Below are 20,673 nucleotides of genomic sequence, written 5' to 3'. Positions count from 1 at the left end.
GTTATCTACTCGGACAACGCCAAAACATTCATAAAGGCCGAGAAGAAAATCAACCAAATGCTTGAAGCTATTAGACACGAGGTGATAAAGGATTACTGCAGCGGCAACCAAATACAGTGGAAAACGATAGCAGAGTGCGCACCGTGGTGGGGAGGATTTTACGAGCGCCTCATAAGAAGCATGAAGACATCGATGCGGAAGATAATATCGAAAACGACAACGTCGGTAGAGGAGCTAGGCACTATTGTTGCAGAAGTTGAAGGAGCACTCAACAATCGACCGTTGACGTACGTATACGGAGAGCCTAACGAGCCAATGCCACTAACGCCAGCAGACATCATAGGTGGACGCCGACAGCTTCAAGACGTAAAACAAAGGCTGTACATTGGTGAAGTTGAAGACGCATGGCGAAGCAGATGCAAAATAGGGCGAGCTTGGTGGAAGAGATGGCATCGAGAATACCTTAAAGAAATTGGAGCTACTGTCAAAGCCAAGACGCGGCAAGCAAGAATACTGTCACAGGGCGACATGGTGTTGATTGAAGACAAGGGCCCAAGAACATTTTGGAAAATGTGTCGGATTGAAAAAATCTACCCTGGGCGAGACGGAATAACAAGAGCTTGTCTACTTCGGACAGGAAACAAAGAACTTCTCAGGAGATCTGTAAACCACATATACCCTCTAGAGGGGTGTTTCAAATAGCCCGCCAAAGCTTATACCATTGCAACTTGGGCGGGCGGGAGCCTATAAAATATCATCATCAAGACGCCAGAAGAAGGAAAAGAAGACTTCTCCCTGGCGCGAGCGCGTGCTACTTCACTTCTTCTAATAAACCGCTCTGGTTCGAAGCAGTCACTGGTCTCGATCGTCTTATCAATGACTGGCGGGTGTTTAACCCACTGAACTACCGCCATACACATAACGACGGCTCCATGAACGCGCATTTTATCTGTATCTACGCAGAAAAAAAGAAATTGGGCCATCTCCCCGAAGGGAACCCTGATGGGATGCGAAGCAGCAGCGTTGCGCACGGGTGGCGTCACGGGTTGAACGGCGCTAACGCGGGTGTGCGGTGAGCGCTGGAAGATTCGTTTGAAGCGAAACTCGGTGTAGCGTTTACTGGTGTAAACGTTCGTTTGAAACGCAGACACCTGGAAGCGAGCGGGCGTTGGAGAGAAGAGGTTCTTGATGGAAAAGGGAAAATAGAAAGGTGGGGGAGTGATACACTGTCTCTCAGTCGAGGACACCACAACCGCGTCACTTTAGGGGAAGGGGGGGGGGGGTAAGAGGGAAGGACGAGATAGATGGTGGGAGGGAAGGGAAGGTCACAACAGGTAGAGGGCTGGGGGCAGAGGAAGGGAGAGATCCGTCGTTGTCGTTGCTGATCAGGCGTTGAGCACGGCCTGGAGGCGGTCTGCAAGTTGCGTAGCATCAATGTGCTCGAGCACCGCGTGTAGGGCACCACGACCACGGTCCATGGCTCCGGCCAGGTGCAGCACATCCTTCATGGTCGCGCAGGGTAACCCTTTTTACGCCTCCTGAAGGCGCGCGCGAGGTGCCTCCGTTGCGGAGCCAGAGCGGTACAGGAGATGAGGAGATACCGGAGTGTCTCTTCCTCACTGCAGTCGCCGCATAGGGGTGAGGGAGCACCGCGAAGGCGGTGCCGGCGCTCGGCGGGCCAGACAGAGCCGGTTCGCAGTGCGAGCAAAAGCGAGCGCTCCTTTCGATTTAGCATTCCCTCCGGTAGATAACGCGGGGGGCAGCCGGAGGCTACGCGCGCATCAGGGTGGTTGCGGGCGAGCTCTCGCCGGATGTTCTTGCGTGCTGAATCTACGGAGTCCGCGTACCTTGTCAGCGAAACCGCAGGTTCGTGTGCAGTCCTCGCCAGGTCGTCAGCAGCATCGTTCCCCGCGATTCCAGCGTGTGACGGTATCCATTGAAGAGCCACGTCGCAACCGTGTTCTCGCAGTGCGTGCAGTTGCAGGGCTACACGCTGTGCGAGTGGGGGGGCGCGCTCCTCTTTGGCGAGCTGGCGGAGTGCCGACCGCGAGTCCGTGTAGATCGCGGCGCGATTGATGTGCGCAGATTCACGGATGAGGTCAGCAGCGAGGTGAATTCCTACCAGCTCCGCCGTGGTGGAGGACGCAAGGTAGGCGAGCCGGCATTGGCGCTTCAATGCCACCTGCGGTGCCGTGCCAGGCAGCAGCCGCAGAATGGTCCTGGAGCACGGAGCCGTCAGCGAAAAACTGCACTCTTCCTTCCAGGTCATGTTCCATTATTGCAGCGGCTTGTTGTGCGATGGCACAGGCGGGTGTGTTTCGCTTGGAGCGGACCACCGGGAGCTCAAACCCGATTGAGAGAGGCGTCGATGACGTCGTCGTCACAGAACCACTCGCAGGAGATGCACGCGTGTGCGATGGACGCGCGCAGATACAGAGCAGTTCGGGGGGCGTGATCGGTATCCGTGCAAGGCACATCCGAACAGCTGTTCTACGCGCATACCGCCGGGCCGCTGTAGGCGATGAAGCCACGAAGCGAGAGGTCCTCCGCGCAGGCGCCCGTCTCCTGAAGAATGCCGGTGCTCCGCTAGCTCAGCATGGCGGCGGCGCAGCTAACGGCAATTCCATTGCAGGATGCGCGGCTTGGGGCGGTGGTGTGGACTACTCGCCATGCTGATTCAAGGCCTGGTGTGTGGCGAGAGCCGCCGCGCACAGCGTGTAGGCAGGGGAGCTGGGTGGGAGGAACTCGAGCGCCGTACGCACTGCTGCCGCTAGCACGGCAATCGCCGACTCGCGCCGATCACTGGTGGAATGATCATTGGGAGCTGTGTGTGTTGCCGGTGAGTCACTCCCAGAGTGACCGCCGGTGATGTCAGCGAAGTGCACGCCCTGCCTGACTGGCTGGGAGGCATGGGTCTACATGAAGGAGCTCGGGGCTGAGGCCTTCTTGGCACCCTGTGGTGGATGTGCCTCTTGATGTCCCGGCTCTCTCCCGGCTTGGGTGCGGGCTTCTGCCAATTGGCGCTCCCTCTGCCAGTAAGGGCAGCGTGGTTCTCTGGCGGGGTGTTTGTCGCCACAGAATATGCACTTCGGTGTTGCGGCCGTGCATTCGGCGGGCTCGTGAGCACCCCCGCAGAGGAGGCAGCGCTGGTCGAAAGTGCAAGCCGCTTCTACGTGGCCGTACCGTAGGCAGCGGCCACACTGCACAGGCCGCGGGCGTCGTGGTTTGACGGTACGGCGCTGCTTGTAGAGGGCAACCTCCGTGGGTGGCTTGCCGCCCTCAAAGCGGACGATGAAGTTGTGTCCGAAAAGAGAGCATGAGATCACAAGGAGGTTCGATGAGATGTTCTCCCGGATCTCTTTCTCTCCGAGTGCCATGTCAACAGCGAATATGATGCCGCTGCACGTGTTGTTTGCGGCTTGCCTTGCTCGAAAAGCGATGCCGCATATGTCGCTGATGCTGAGCAGCCGGTCAAGTGGAGAGCCGGTGGGCGTGTCTGCGGCGACGACGTTGCGTCGGAAATTGACACGGACGCGAACCAAACCGTCTACTCTGGCAAGGAACGTGGATATGGCCTCCTGTGTGGAGGAGCGAAAATTTGTTCTCCTGTTCCTGGGCCGGCACAGGACAGTCTCCACAGGCCGCGGGCGTTGGCACGGGGTGCGGGGCGGCGAGGCGCAGCAGCATTCTGAGCACATGCTTTCGTTTTTGGTATTGCAAGGGCACTCTGTGTAGCTGAAAGACGTGGGACGCACAGAGAGTTGCCAGGGGGGGGGGCACCGTAAGAGGGGAGCAGGGGGAAGGCTGCTGCCTCCGTTTCAGTAGTCAGCATGTCCATGACACAGCTTGGGCGAGTGAGGGGCTGGCTCCTTTTTGGGGGTGAGTTATGTTCGGGGGAAGATTTCACCAGTGCGGATCAACGGTGACTAATCGGCAGACGGCGCCCGACGGAAAAGGGGCGCTTTGATGAAAAGCGTGCGCTCAGAAGGGCCATTAGGCCGCTCGCCTCTACCTGCGCCTCTGTAGCCGAACCCCGCGACTTTTTGTCGACCGCTCCTTTCGAGGCGGAGTCACCCGTGCGGCGGAAGCGATCCCACGGAGACTGACAACGTAAACAATTTGTCGCCGTCGCGACCGTCCTCATTGAATGAGCACCGACGTGGTTTTGCAGTAATTGCAATAGGCGGCGGCATCGTGTCGCAGACAAGGCTCGAGACGGCATTGTAAACTGGGAACGTTGTTGGGGTGTATTTCAGTGTACTTTGACTGTGTATGTGATTGATGGCGAGTTGGCTTGCCGCATAGTCAGGGCAGCAAAGCGTGAGAACGTGGAGGCGGAGACACGTCTCTGAGAGAAACAAAAGTTCTCTGTTTCATTCGTGGAGTATCGAAAAGGGTTGGTCCCGTAAGGCGGTCTCAGACGAGACATGATGGTCTTAAAGGAAGAAATAGGAGAAGAGAGAGCTTGCTGCTCGACGGAGATATTGAGGAGGGGACAGAGGTCGTGCTTGGCGCCGACTCTGATCCAGGGACGAAGGACTTAGATATATTCTCTTAAGGGCTTGAATGCTTGGTGCGGGCCCAGCCCAGTTGTCGCGAGAGCTGTTCAGTGGCCGCCCCGGCCTTTTTGTCATAAAGTGTAAAAGTGTGTAAATAAACTTAAGTTTGCGAGTATCTGAACAACCGGGCCTGTCCAGTCCTTCAACGTGTCGCCACGAACATCCGAACCATCGGGATCACCTTCATCGACCCAAACTTAACTGGGGGCCTCGCCGCTCGCTTGTGTTTTTGCTGCTTGTTGTGTCAGCTGTTTGCTTCCCTTCTTCGCTGACTCCATGACATCAGGATTGGGGGCAGGAGGGGAAAGGGCTCCCGGGCTGTTTGCGGAGGCCGCGGCTTCTCGAGCTTGTTCAGGTGGGGAGGCAGTTGCTACGGAGGGGGCAGGTGGGGAACCGGTCGGGCTGCTCTCCGCCGTGGAGACGGCGGGAGAGCAGAACTCCGGGGTTACGTACGAGCTCGAGGAGGGAAAGGGAACTCGTGACTGGTGTTCCTGTAGCTCTTTTGGCGAGAGAGGGAAGACAGGTTTTCCTCCAGCCCCGTCTCTCCTTGGTTGGCATTCCTTGCCATTCTGTTGAAGTGGAGGGATGACGGGGGCTCCTTCAATGGCGGTGGCAGACGATGTTTGCGGCGAGAAAATGGCGGCGGCCGTCTGCTGTGTGGCCTCGTATTGAGGGGGGACGTCAATGGAAGCAGGGAGGTTTGTGCCGTTCTCTGCCCTGCTTGTTTTCGCCCGTGGTGTGCGAACCAGCAGCTGCGGGCGCTCCGGCGGGTGAGGGAAAGAGTGACGTACTCGCGCAGCTGTGAGGGAAGCGTGCGAGGGGAGCGTGACGTCAACGCCCAGCTGAGGCGTGACCTACTTGGCACCAGTGTTGAAGATTGCGCGAGTTGGTTCGTCGTACTTGAACTGGTATAGCGCATTACGCGGAGAGAGAGAGAGAACAAAACCTTTTAATGAAAACCAATGGTTTCCTCGATTGTGGGAGGCGACGACGGCTAGTCGGCCAGGAGCCCCTGCTCCTTGGCGGCTGCCTCTGCCCGCCCCGTGATCCAGACCTGCACGGCAGGGTCGGAGCTGAGCAGTGTGGCCTCCCACTGCTGCGTAGTGGTAATTTGCAAGCCCTGTGGGCCACGATGCACAGGTTTACTGGGACAGCCCCAAAGCATGTGAAATAGGTCGGCCCGGGGGGCCCGGCACAGCTTGCACTCAGGTGTAAATATAGTAGGAGAAATATATGAGTAGAGAATTGGCGTCGGAAACGAGCCCGTCTGGAGTTGCCTCCATAGAAGCTCCTGTCGTCTGGTTAGTGATTCGTTCCCTGGGGGATACTGAAGTCTGGCCAATCGATAATACTGTGTAATTTCGTGATACGTCACCATACGGTCGCGTGTCGACGACCCAATTACCTCTATCTCATTCCCCGTTCCGACCTGGGTTGAGCCATGGGCTCGGGAGGCGAAAGCTCGAGCCTGTCGGTGGGCGGCCTCATTACCAGGGAGTGAGGAGTGGGCTGGGGCCCATATAAGAAGAAACGGCCAAGCAGACCGACACAAGAGGACAGAGCGCTAACTTCCAGCTGAGCTTTATTGTGAAAATGCATCAAATATGTAGACTTGCGCAAGCATACAAGGTATCAGTGCCCCTTCGTTGGCTTTATCTGAACATGAAGTGGCCTTCCTTAATCAAGGAAACCGTCTATGAATCTGTGGCGTGTGACGGTGCGATGGTGTGCCTAATCTTGGCGTTGAGTTAGGGTGTTTTTTGTATGCTTGCGCAAGTCTACATATTTGATGCATTTTCACGATAAAGCTCAGTTGGAAGTTAGCGCTCTGTCCTCTTGTGTCGGTCTGCTCGGCCGTTTCTTTTTCCCCGTAATGCGCTATACCAGTTCAAGTACTACTTGGCACCGCTACAACACCTGCTCGGAGGGAAGCGCGTTGCCTCGCGTTTGTGCGGACGGGCGGACAGCGTTACACAGGCTAGTCAAAGAGCTGCTACGCATCTAGAAATCACCCTCCGGCACTACACTGCAGGTAAAGATCCAGTGTCTATATATACGCGGTGGCCGGCGAAGCGTTGTGCAGCGCGAGCAGTCGGTTTTTTAACTAAAAAAAAAAACTCGTTAGCACACACTGCCTGTGTCGGCGTTGTCTCTCGCGGGAAGGGCGCATTCTCGTTCCTTGCGAGCTGGTCCTTCAGCGTTCAACGCAAAAGAGCGTTTCTGTAATCAGCACGCGCCGTTCGCTCTCTCTCGCCACACGGCGAGCGCTGAGGCGGTGGCGCCCTCTCTTGCGGTCAAGCAAGTCGACCGTCACAACAGGACTCGACGATGCACGCAGACACGCGAGACCCTAAGGTGCTTCGCCCTAAAACATTTCGTTACTAAGTAGTTCTTCCATTTTTTAGAGTACTCAGGCCTTAGCTAACCGTTCTTCAGCGTGACACCGGTCCTTCAGATTGCGAAAGCTTCCTGGTGGAAGCGTGATCGAAGTGCGGTTTACTCAGATATCGATGTCCTTTAAATAGGTACCACGTACGACTGGCAGGCAATGACTGAGTCTTTTTCGGTAAGTCTGCCTTCGTTTCCCAGAAATGCCATACCAACCGAATCCTGAATAGTCCTATCAGACAACAAAAAATCATTGGTTGCCTGGATACAGAAACTGCGCAAGCGCGAATATGTACGAAAGCCCATGAGCAATAATTGATGGACGATGATGACAAGGAAATACTAAGCATGCTTATTGGAATTTATCCGACAGACCCTCTATTATTACTACCGCTCTTTGCAGAAAGCAGACGGTGTAACTGGTGAATGCTGCAGAGGCCTTCGTTGAGTAGTGGTAATAAACTGTAATGTTGATGACATTGACACATTATATTGAATAACTGTGATCTGCAATACGTGTTTTTTCTTACGGGCTCATTTCGAAACAACGCAAAATACGAACACACAGAAGAGGACTGAACAATACTGGCCCTTGTTTTCTTTAGTCCTCTTCTTTGCCGTTTGCGCTGTTCGAAAACGAACCAAAACCAAATGGCCCAACTGTTGCTTTTTACAGGCTGTTCCAGAGTGCAAGCTAACATCATGGATGGTGAGCGCTGGAGCGCTAACAGGGCTTTCATCAAGCCAATCTCACAGAGAAGAAATTTGCACATCTGGACGAATAGCCATGTTACAAAGGCAAGTGGGGTGTATAATTGTAATGGAAATTTTACGCCATATCAAATGAAGTAATTCCCTAGAGGTGATAGGTGGGTATTACCGAGTCTTTGTGCGTCAAATGAGGCTACCGTGCACTTGGTTCCTCACATATACACGTGGCGTTCCTTTTCTAAAAGAGCCAAATGCACTTTAACCGAAACTGAGAACAACGCACTTTTTTGCTACTGCCAATATGGCCGGTCCTGCTCCGGCGATTTTTGCCAGAGTCTTCCTGTCCTCTAAGTACCTCAAACCTATATGGTGGCTAAAATCAATTAGGCCACTATCGTCGGTATTCAGGAGCAAACTTTGTATTTGCCTCTTATATAATGGAACGTTTGATTTGGGCTTGAATTGGCTCTTAAAAGTATAAAACAAATCGAATGTACGGTACAGCAATATTTTGCGATAAGATTAACGTCATCCCTGTACATCCGTTGGAGCCGTCCTTCGTCGCATGCGCGTTATAACGATGTGTAGACTTGAACAACGAGTGGACCTTCGTGGCAAAAGGAGCACTGTTCTGGACTGCCGGCATCGTTTTCTTCCATCTTTGCGCAGCACTATCGTTTGCATGTTCTTGGCATCTTTTGAAGGCCATGAAAAGTGCTGCAGCTCTTCTTATTCTGAGCTCGTTTTATGCCGTGCCGTTTCGGATCACTTCTTCAAGGAATAGATCGGTGCCCAATATCTTCATTTCATATATCTTTTATTTCAAATGTATCGTTTCGGAGAGAAATAAGGACATGATACTGTAGAGCTAAACTCGAAAAGAAATACTAATTGGCAAAAAGCAGTAGTAACGTAATAGTATGGAGAGCTGGGCGAGTTGGTTTGAGGACATTTGAGACGAAAATGAAAGGCGAGAAGACAAACGGGCGCGAACTAACAACTAAGAAAGTCTCTCAACTACAAAGACTCTCAACGCAAGCGCTTCGCTGTTTTACCTTACATTCATCGTTTTACCCATCAGCTAAACCAAATAGCCAATCGGTGCGGTGTAGAGGATGTTTCCAGTGCACCCAACAAGATTCAACGCATCTGTCATGCGGTGACCAAAAATTCGACAAAAAAAATCAAGAAGGCTAAATGTGTTTGCCTTTCAAAAGAAAGCGGAACGTTCATGCGCGCACATTTGGGACTCGTGGCAGCGAAGTCAGGTTACACAGAGTAGGATAGATTGTACATGCAGTTGATATGGCATTACACGCTAGTGATATGACAAAATTATTGGATTGCACGTCACATGGAGGAAAAGGCGGGGGGGGGATGACATCAGATCTACGATTTATCTATTTTTTTCGTGGGAGCGTAATCACATGCTAGCATTAAACTGCAAACAGTCTGAGATCGCAAACAGAAAATCTACGCAGCACTAAGATCAATTTTTACTCTTTAACTTCTCCTGAAGTACGCTTCAAACACATCAAGGTTAATACAAGAAGAAACTAAAAAAACAGCACAGACACCGTACATGATGCACACAACTCAGTACGTATACACGTAGTCTGGTATGAAAGCTGAAAAATGGTGGGTGATTACCAACGTAATCGTAGAAGAAACACGAGCGATATTAGAAACAGAGCTGCCAATCCTGTTGAAGACCCGGTTATGATTAATAGTGCTTAGTGGGAACACTTGTAAGTGTGCGTGTGCTTTCGTTGATACCGGATGAGACGGTGTTAAACTTATAGATTAGGTAAGACTCGCGGGCTTCACGATCATGATGAGAGCGAAAGCCTGACTCAAGTATAGTGGCCCGAATATTTCCAAAAAGAATGTGACGTGCAATCCAATAATTCTGTTATATCACTAGTGTGTAATGCCATATCAAGTGCGTGTGCAATCTATCTTACTCTGTGTAACCTGAGTTCGCTGCCACAAGTCCCAAATGTGCGCGCATGAATCTATGTCGACTGTGTGTGACCGCTATCTTATGTTGTCATTCTTGCTATCGATAACTTCTCTGAAACTATCTACTTTAAGCGTGTTTATAAGGAAACCCACCAGCGATGTACTTGTTACTTTGACAAAGCGTGGTCCACCAGACGAAACGTTAGTGAAAATATACAGTGCCGAACCAACGAAAGTCGAGGTTTCTTTCTTAATTCCCTATATATATATATATATATATATATATATATATATATATATATATATATATATATATATATATATATATATATATATGTGTGTGTGTGTGTGTGCGTGCGTGTGCAACATTGAAAAATTTTACAGAGGACATTGATAGTGTACTATGTAGGCTAGTAAGGATTTTATGTTGCGAATAGGATACTGGTCGCGGTTATACTGGTCAGTAGGGATACTGGTCAAGGTCAGGTGGTCGAAATTTCATGACCTCTACTACGGCGTCCCACATACACATATCGTGGTTTTGGAGCTTTAAGTCTCAACAATTATTAAGGCGAAAGCCCTAAATGTGTCATAAAACGCGGAATTTGGCCGTCGGCGTGGGTTTCCCGCGTCAGTGGCATCGCGGACGAGTGATGGAAAAAAAATCATCCCGAGACGGACGTCACTGTGAGCTCACGTGACGTAACGTCACATGATGACGGCATCACATGACATCGTAGCTTGGTCGAAGGTTGCCCGGTCACGGAGGCAGTGCAAATACAGGTGAGGAGCCTCTGATCTTCGAGGCAGTGCAAAACCACGTTAGGTCATCAAGCTTGCGAAGGATGGGTGGGCAGCATCAATAAATAGGTGAGAGGAAAAAGGTGACTTTCGCATCTTAGTCGTCCTAAGTGATTGCATAAGGCACCCTGGAAGTTGTATTTTTATATTGTCATGTGGTTGTGACGCCGAAGCAACTCCGAGAGGTAAGGGTGAAACACTTTATTGCGCGAACTTGTGCCCTGAAAGAAAAGAAGCACGCAGTAATGAAGCAGTGCGCACGCAGTAAATGCCTCGTTGATCACCTGCCAAGCGGCGAGTAATAAAAACATCTATTCTGTTTCTTCAAGTGCTTGCACTCTTGTTTTCACGTTTTCTCGTTGATGCTTTCATAAATCAGATGCCGCAGTAGAATACAAAAATACTGACAGAAAATGCTGCTGGCTGCGAAACTACCCCTCTAGTTCGATTGGTATTGATGCTGTCAAAGGTAGTGCACCCACATCCAATTAAAGTAACGCAGTTCTGCTTAACCTGCTTAACGGATGCTCCGCGAAGATTCATGCGAAGAAAACTTTTGTTGTTGGGTGTTAGCGTAAAACAGAATGGTCTGTTCCTCTCATTTGTTTTAGCACCTCGCCTGGCGCCTGCGAACACGCTGTTGACGAGACTGTTTAGGACGTGCTTGCAGCTTCCTTTTATATAGAAGACTGTTGTGACTTACCTAGTTTATGCAAAAATATTCGCCTCAGCTGAATCACCTTAATTCAGTATTATAATTACACCTGGTTTTTCGCAATAATATAGCGGTTCTGCGTTAGTGTGTTTTGTGAAAACAACACTAAGTAATGAATTAAAAATAGTTAGATGTACGCAGCATTCGTGTTGCACATTTCTTTTTTCAGCAGTGCTAGCATTTTTATAAAATGCCAATACAAGCAAGGCATGGTTTGTCCTTCTTGTGGCCCGAACGCGTAAGGCTGATTGCAGGGATCTGTGGTCGGTTGTCACAACTGAGGCATTCGGGAAAATTCCATACCATGAAAGACAGGGACCCGCGAGCTTTAGTGTGCTGTTGGCTCTGCGAGATAACGCCACGACGCTCCACAGACGTGGGTGTGTCCTAGTGACTCTGTCGATGTGGAGACGATGTAACGCTCAGGAGTAAGGCTCGAATAACTAATTTCACGTCTTCAGAATGGTCTTCAGAGCCGGCTGCGGCCATCGTCCTATGTTGGCTAATATGTACCGTGAAAGATCCCTCCATTTTGACGAAGTTACCATGTATCTGGCACTGTTCCAAGTTTATTCACTATACGCGCGGGCAACGTTTCTTGGCAATGAAGGGAAGGCTAGAGAGCATAACTAAGCGTGTGCTACCGCTGAAGAATATAGTCCCACAATTGCGTCCGTGTTTTCTGCGTGAGAATAAAAAAAAACACTATTCTATATTTTCTATGGGGCGCTGTTTAACAAGAGGGCCCGCGCGCACCAAGGAGATATTTATATTTGTTTTACTTAATGCAGTGTCATTTCGCGTTTTTGCGCCGGCGAAAACGTCGCACCTTTTATGTGCACCTCACAGTCAAAATGGCGTCTTCGTCTTCAGGTTAGCGCTCGTCAACTTCCAGCTTTTCCGACAGCTCGCTGAGAGAGCTTGTGACAAACTTTACTAACAAATGGCTGTCTATGCCTGTGACGGCCACTCAAATAATCAAACGGCCATCACAGGAGATACGGAAGGTTCACAAACCAAAACTAAATTCGAAACGCTCGCGGAACCGGACTACTTCGCGTAGCAGTACAAGTGCAGTAGCTCCGCCCACGATGCATTTCCTTCATTGCCAAGAAAAGTTGTCAGCGAGTATACAATTCAATGCAGTGCAATAGTACAATACAAATAAATATAATACAGAACGAAGTCCCAAAGTAAAAATGTCAGGGGGGGGGGCCTGTTAGAACACGTAAAAACGTAGAGCAGGAAAGAAGTGTTGCTTTCGCATTCCTTTTTCATTGCCCTAAAATCATTGTTTCTTCACAAGGTAACTGAGTGTTCTTCTTTCCTCCAGGTGCTTTTCGATGGCGACCAAGCCATCGGAGTGCGTTTTATCTTTAATAATGCGATGTATGAGGTTTACGCTACTCGCGAGGTCGTGATCTCAGCCGGAGCCATCGGTTCTCCTCAGTTGCTCATGCTGTCCGGCATCGGCCCTTGGCGTGACCTGCAGAACCTACAGGTTTGTTGAAAACCAGCAGAAACTTTCTCGGAACCCAGCTAGAAATCGTGCTTCGCGCCACTGAATTCTATAGACAACACACAATTTGTAGACACTAATCTACAAGTACTTGAGTGCTCTATAAGTCGCATAAACTTTCAAGCAAATATTTTCGCAAGCATGTAACTCTTCCGAAATTTGGTTCATTTTCACCGCTATACACAGCTGTTTCAAAATAACCAAAACCGAAGGAATTTATCCCGCCTGCAATGAATGCTGAATGTGTTGCTATTCTCACCCATTGCGGACTCTGGGTAGCAAATGCGATTTCGCTTGTATGGAAACGATAATGTTTTTTCTATGCGGCGTAGTACGTTAAGGATTTTCTAGCAGAGCTGTTAACAGGTTTTATTAGATGGCATACACAAGGGCACGCATAGCGGACGACAGTCACACGTACGTACTAATTTTAATTACAATTCTAGGCCTACATGCCAGAAAACTTACTTTCTCCCTCAGGCTTCTCTCCTCCTCCCTCCCTCGGGTTACGCAGGCATACTACACCACTTACGCTTATCGGAACCGGAATGCGCGAGCCCGGCCAAGAGATTACACGAAGAAGAAAAGTGCCACCTACAGAGACTGTCAACTATAGCATTTAACAATCCGGCACGCTATTGAGACACAATCCTTCTCAGCCTAATGTGCATTGTGTAAAAAAAACATCGCTGTGTCTGTGTGCTTCTTGTAACTTTCTGTCCCGTTTGAGCGCACTGTTTTACGTTCAATATTTATCCCACGTCGTGTGTGCCTGCCTGGCTGATAGTATTTCAGAAGCTAAATAGACGCGACTGTGGAATGAGTGGGAGGCAGCCCTCCTCAGCTAGATAATCGAGGAAAAACAAGACATCGTGGAAGGAGCCAAGGTGGCCGCCTTAGACAACGGAATTTCCGCACAAAGGATCCAACCACAAATTTTCTGTTTCCCTTGTCTTTTTTTCCTCTGCATAAAACGTTTTAATCATCATTAGAATAAAATAGTTTGCTGATGGAGAGGAGCAGTGTTGGATTTACTTGTACTTGGATAGAACGAGCGCGATCATGTTCCCTGACAATCTCTCACGCAGATCCCTGTCATCCGTGATCTGCCTGTGGGCGAAAACCTTCAGGATCATATGCACGTCGACGGAATCGCTGGCACGCTACCTTCGTCATTCGGCATTAGCTTTTCGGGTCTGTTAGACTTCGTGAACTGGAAGTCAGGTGAAGGCAATTTCCTTTGCTCCAAGTCGAGAAGTATAAAATATTTGGCCGGTGGTTGCTGTGCCAGCCATTTTCACCAGCAAAATCAAGTACACTATCTTCTACAGAGTCGGGTAAAAATGTCTTTCAGACGCCCTCGTGTACTGCATACGTTTATGGTACAGCCTATAAATCTATCTGACAATGCAATAAGCAATTCCAAGCAGGATGGAAGCAGGCTTTCTATTGGGCACTATCTGCGACATCTTTCCCAGTACATACTGAGGCGTGCCCACTGAAGCTTCAAGATTGGGTAAATGTGTGGTCATTGGGAAAGAGTTTCGTCCTTCATTGCCCTAAAATAGGCTGATACTGATAATGATGAGAATGATGACGTCGAATATAATGATATACTATTAGGAAACCTCGTTCTCGCGAACAATTCAACACCTTATGTGTACCATAGGAGCTTTAGCTTATTTACAATGAAAGTAATGACTAGATGTTATCATGAAGAAATATGAGTTGATCCACATGATCAGGCAGCAGGCGCTCCCTCTAACAGAGACAAACCCCCTGCCACTGAAAGGCACGCTCCCTTGGAACAGAAGTGGCTGGTATAGGGAGGTACATATGGGGCAAAGCTTTGCCAGACTGGGTATCTGAAGGTGCCTACAGTCCGCCACCAGTCACATAGGCCACTGTCTTTCTTCAGAAGTGGTCCCGCATAGTGAACGAGTGGTAGTACGGCACGTTACGGCCGCATAATATTGAAAATATACGGTTACATGATCGCCAACAACGCTGCACGTCGGAGATGCACCAGCAATAAATCATACGTATTGGGGCGCTCGTCGCAGGCAGATATCGTGCCTCCGTGTACTTACAATCTTTATCGCTCCTCTCGGCAACGTTTTTAGCTATACGAACGCAGCAGAAATGTGGAAGACGAGTTATTTTATGCATGATAATCGAATCGCATATTCGAATTTTTCGAATATTCGAAGTTATCGAATACACGATTTTCGAATCGAATACGAATATTTCGAATGTAATATTCGACGAATATTCGAAACTTTCGAATATTCGCACACCCCTACTTATTTACGAATTACACTGAATTCAAGAGCGTATCCATCCTAAATACAAGGTACATCTGTGCAAAATAGTCCCACGAGGTTTCACGTTCTGTGTACACATTAGATTCCGCACAGTAGCGGTCGATATCAAGATATGCATGTCTCCTCCGAATTAGCTGCCCGTTGAAGGGTTTTAACTCCTACATGATTACCGGGTATTATTCTTTTCGCAGGTCAGTATTCTATTCCTGGATCCATTGAAGCTCTTGCATTTGTTAGCACATCGTTTGTGAATAAATCGCTGAAATTCCCGGACGTGGAGATCGCCTTGCAGTCCCTCCCTTCTTCGGGGAAGCCTTTGCGATACTTCCTAAAAAGCATGGCTCTCCGAGACGACGTAAGAATTTTTGAATCTTTCATTATGTGTAACCGATTTTTAGCCTCTGATGGGAAAGTTAAAGCATATTGGCGATTATATAATGGAAAGTGCATTGACGAATACTTAGTACCTTGATTATAATAAAATTTCCATCCATGGTAGATTTGCAGCTATGGTGTTGAGTAGACCAAGCATGGGTGTGAGCTCGACGTCCGGCCAACATGACGGCATTTCTTATATCTCAGGTCTGTTAATTTGGGTCTAACTGGAACCTATTGGCGTTCATATCAACATTAACAGAAAAACGGATATGGCGATTCTGTCAAGCGATCTGTGGTACTCATGCTTGGTCGCCCCTGCTTGTTTCGCTTGTAGTGACGTGGCTAATGTACACGTATGATCTATCCTCTTTCTATGCTTGAGTTGAAAGTCTTTAATTTGCCCAATTGGACGCTTGCAACGGCTTTGTAATAGCTGCTGGTTGAGTGTGCTTTTCCTGAATATAACGAAGTTTTTTTCTGAGAAACATTTTAGTTGCTAGCAGCACTTTGTCCCCTCGTCTTTCTAAGTCTCCGTTCTAGCAGCGTTCTTTTTCTTGAACGGTAACCAGTGTGAACTTTCCACTTGTACCCATAACCTTGAACTATTCGAAGTGCCCCGCCTGGGAGCCTGTGCAAGCAAACGTTTGGTGAGCGAATAAAACCACGAACCCGAGCCAACGGGGGGTTTCGACCCCTCCCACGCCTCGCCGCGCCTGGCTTAGACGTGTTCCGGGAAAAAGGGACCCTGAGAGTTCAGCCGACGACGGGTGCTTCGGCCTTTCAGGCGCCCCGGTAGAGGTAACACACCCCTTTGCCCCCGGCTTCACGTAGAGGGCACCCTTGGTTGACCCACCCAAGGGAAATCGACAGTCGCCCTTTCCTGTCTCTCTCATTCTCAAATATTCATCTTTCTCTTTCACTTCAAAGCTTCCTTGTCCTCCACCCTCTTCTATTTGCATGCATTTTGCTGACGGCGAGGGCTAACCTAGTGTGGTTGTCCAACCTTGAGCGCACTATATTCTCTTATAGTAAACATGCACAGCTGGCAAGGTAGGGCTTGCTTCATCGCAACCGTCTGTCGTATCCCCTCCTTGAGCTCGGTAGTGGGTGGCTAGCATTGTCACAGAAAAGAAATTCTTGGGCTCACCTAACCCATCCTCAGCGGATCTTCCCCACAAAAGGGGGTGCAACGATGCAACCGTTCAGTTCATTTCGAAGAAGGAAGACTCATTTCCAAAGTACCACTTCATACACTGTGAGAGCAGAGATAAAAAAGCGTGAAATATTTCACCGTTGCTTGTGTCGAAGTGCCTCACTGAGACCATCGGAAGTGGCTACAAGACCACCAAAATCCCAAGTGGCGGAACTTCTGGTCGAGTTAAAAGACAAGACGCAATTTCAGAATTTGACAAACCTTGTAGCGTTTGGGGACAAACCCATCACTGTCACCACCCACCGAATAATGAACCCCGTGAAAGGTGTCTCAGATGACAACTCAATGAACCTCATTGATAGTGACCCCTTGGCGGGCTGGGTGGATGAGAACGTCATACAGGTACAGTGTACCGAAATCCGGAGAAAAAATAGTCATTTTCACGGCAGAGGCGAAGCAATGAGTGTGGTAGAAACCAATTCGAATGTCACAGGAAGAACGACAATATTAATGAGAACTAACAGAAAGTGATGCCAAGATAAGTATAGCAAATTTGTAATAATTGGGATATAAATGTGAATAAAGTAATGTGGACGAAAAGGTAACCTGCCGCCGGCAGGGACCGAACCTGCGACCTTCGAGTAACGCGCCCGATGCTCAACCACTGAGCTACGGCGGCGGTCATCCCCCCGGCCACTTTATAGGGTACATATGTGCATTTAAACCTAGGAGTGTTAGCACCGACCGCAGCCATGGCGGCGAATGTGGAACTCTCTTTTTCTGCCTTTTGGCTTCACGTAGAACGTTATCTTTATACGAGCTGGCAGCTGAACAATAATCCCGCGCATACTACCTGAAGGCATCAAGTCTGCCAGAACGAGACGCTCGCTATGAATGAGGGAAAAAATAAATTTTAAAGGCTAGTTTTTCTTTGTTATACACAATATAAATGAGACCTAAGAGACAATAATGCCAAGGAAAGTATAGGGAATCCTATTTGGTAATTGACCTTGGTAATTTAAATGCGAGAGGGTTAAGAAAAACCGACATCGGCAGTGTTGACCCGAAGAATGTTAATAAAAATCAGGATCCGAGCAGGAATCGAACCTAAGAATTCTGCGTGGCAATCAGGAATTCTACCACAGAGCCACGCCACGTCTTAAAGCTGCTTTGGATAAAGATCCTATGCTGGAGTAATGTCCGTGCAGCATCCATTGTGGTTGCAGTACTCGCTATCTAATTCTATATCAAAGCAATAATTACATATTTACTGCTTCATAACGAGTTAACGTCAATTGTGGTTCCAGGGTTGACTGCTTATATAGCGGTGTAAGAAACATTAAATTTTTATTCCTATGGTTCAGGAACCTATATTCAATCCCTGCTCGACCTCGGAGGAATACGATAACGAAAGTTACGTATGATATTCGCATCATCGCACCGTAAAGTGGACTTCATTTCTATAATACTGACGTCTGTGCTGTAACGTGAGTTCTGACGTTGAGTGAGACCATATGTTACCCTTTAAGCGCCAGTGTACTCGACGTTCATGGGGAGGCTACGATGTGCATAAGACTACTACGCTTACAAAAACACGTCAATCGACCTCCTAACACTTGGCTCAAAGCCGAAAAAAAGCAGCTTATGCAATCACTGGTCGGCTCCTTCACATGAAACCGATTCTCAGAAGACGTGGGATCTGCCGAATTTTTTACAGCGAAAGCTGTTATGAGATCATTTCACCGGCCGTTTTTGGCGCCGTAGTTGTCCGCCGCCGCCGGTGTCCATAACCAGTATCGCTCGAAATAAGAAAAAAAATCGAAATAAGAAAAAAATTCCAGGATGGAACGAGGTTCGAACCTGGGCCCTCTGCGTGGTAGCCCAGTATTCAACCTCTGAGCCATGCCGGTGCTTGAAACTGCTTTGCAAAAAGGTCCTATACAGGCTTCATGTCGGGAAGGAACCGCATTAGCATATGCAACATAGCGTGGTAGAAGAGTAAATAAACCAGGCGTCACACAATGCGAATTCCGCAACGAGTAGGTTGTTGAATGCTTCCAACCCATTACAAAGGGCTCTGCCATAATTCTTCATCGTCATCAGGCACAGCATCAACAAAGTGCGTATAATGTCTTACATGCGTTTAGAAGGTACCAACGCTCTCCGTGGAATGACGAAAAATGGCACAGTGCCTGCTGCCCTACTTCTAAAAAATTACAATTATTTATAGCCTAGTGGGTTCCTCGAAAGTGCACTTGTATTGGTTGCCAAGGAAGCCCATAAGCGCATGATCCACTTCCTCGGGGTGTGAGTAAAATTACAATGATTTATAGCGTAGTGAGTTCCTCGCAAGTGCACTTGTATTGGTTGCCAAGGAAGCCCATAAGCGCGTGATCCATTTTCTAGGGGTCTCAGTAAAGTTCTTCGCCCCCCCCCCCCCGTCTCTCTCCCACGTCAACGTATGTTATACAGCATGACGGGAGAGGGAAATAGCGATTGGGCGTCACCCAATGCAAATTACGTGCAACAAAGTGCACATAATGCCTTACAGACGTGTAGCTGGTGCCTCGCTTCTCCGCAGAATGACGAATAATGGCTTAGTAGGTGCTTCCCAACTTCACAAAAATTGTGATTGATGGCGTAGTGGGTACCTTTCTAGTGTACTTGTATTGTAGCCCCAAGAGAGCTTAACGGGCTCTAGAAACGCCGCTCTTCCAGCTTTCGCTGTGACTGTGCTGCAGTTTCAGCGCAGGCCTGGCATTTTTTGCATATTGGCATCTACAGAACCAACGCAGCTTCACTACAGCCTGCCGATATTAGCCACTTGCAGCTGGATTTTTCTTCGGCCAAATTTAAAATCTGTTTTGATACTTTCTGTACCAACCGAAGCAATGCGTGACAGAGTGGAATACTGATACCTCGAATAAAATGCAACATCTCTTACGTTTTCATTATGAAGTTTTAAAAAATTTGTTTAACAGCGAAGCTGTTATAGCTCGCAGTAGTTTGTGCGATTTCGCAAAAAAAAAACGCAAGTGGGTCTGCGGCACAAGAAATGGACAATCCCCACTGCCGAGTACAGGAGGTGCGAGCGTTAAACGAAAGCCCTGATCGGAGGAGTGTAGAACGGGAAACACGGGAGAGAGAGAGAGAAAAAAGGACAGGTAGAGAAATAAACAGATATGTACAAAAACAGAGATAAACAGAGTGAGAATGATATAAATACAGAGAAAGACATTGAAAAGAAGAAATAGAAAAAGCGAACACGAAAGAGACATAGAAAAAAACAGAGCGAAGTAGCAAAAGAAAGAAAGCGAGGATTAAGAGAGGCAGAGAAAGGAAAGGAAGAGAAACAAAGATAGAAAGAGAAGAAAGAGAGAGACATAGAGAGCGAGAGAAAGGAATAGAAACAGATACAAAAGCGAGGTTCAAGAAACAGAGATAGGTACAGAAACAGAAGAAAATGTCCAAGAGAAGCAGACCACCTAGCCAATCCCCCTTTATGGGTAAGAGCCAGAAGAAGAGGATCAAGCAAGCAAGCAAGCAAGCTCTTCCTTCAGGCTTGGCACCGCTAGTGCAAGGCTGCCATTTTTTTTCCCAGCCATTCGCGAGACGTTCTATACGATTCTAATCAGGGAGCAATCAATTCGCTTCCTTTATTAGATTGGTTGTTTTTAGCCACAATCATCATTCCGTGGCTCCCAGACTGCGGAGGTGACTGATATGGCGGCGGTCGTGCGCCTCTCACACCCACAGCCATTAGTTTTACAGGCATCAGTACCACAAATTAAAATATGTGCTTCCACGTTTCCCGTTTTGCGCTGTGCTAAAGATAAGGCCGCACTGATCGCTCAGCCCTGGATAATTTTGTTCTTATGATATAATTTTAACGTTTTGCGGGCCAAAGGAGGGGCCCCGTAGGCGTAGAGACGGGTGATTATTTTAACGCAGTCTCTAGTACCAACGGAGAACACTAAGCTCGCCTGTGAATACACGGAGTCTGTGCAATGATTCTATATTTTGTCCTGCCTGCAAACCTTCCATGTACCCAGATTAGCGTCCGCATTTTTATTTAATTGCATTGTTGTAATGATAAATCACTTTCAAGCTTCTTGCTGGGACTTCGGTTTTGTTTTTGGTTAAATGTTGAAGCGGGTAATATG

At 48.6% G+C, this 20,673-nt stretch overlaps 1 protein-coding gene across 1 annotated transcript in view; it reads left to right on the top strand.

The window, feature by feature from the left end:
* LOC119398654 (alcohol dehydrogenase [acceptor]-like) overlaps positions 1–20,673 on the top strand; it is a 169,085-nt gene that overhangs the window by 134,971 nt on the left and 13,441 nt on the right. The window contains 4 exon segments of the mRNA XM_049417379.1: positions 7,624–7,745; positions 12,470–12,637; positions 13,744–13,879; positions 15,171–15,334. Coding sequence (XP_049273336.1) covers positions 7,624–7,745; positions 12,470–12,637; positions 13,744–13,879; positions 15,171–15,334 — 590 coding nt within the window.

The sequence above is a fragment of the Rhipicephalus sanguineus genome, chromosome 7 (assembly GCF_013339695.2).
Source record: "Rhipicephalus sanguineus isolate Rsan-2018 chromosome 7, BIME_Rsan_1.4, whole genome shotgun sequence".
Taxonomy (NCBI): domain Eukaryota; kingdom Metazoa; phylum Arthropoda; class Arachnida; order Ixodida; family Ixodidae; genus Rhipicephalus; species Rhipicephalus sanguineus.
The sequence above is the reverse complement of the archived record's forward strand: the minus strand, read 5'-3'. Positions and strand labels throughout refer to the sequence as shown.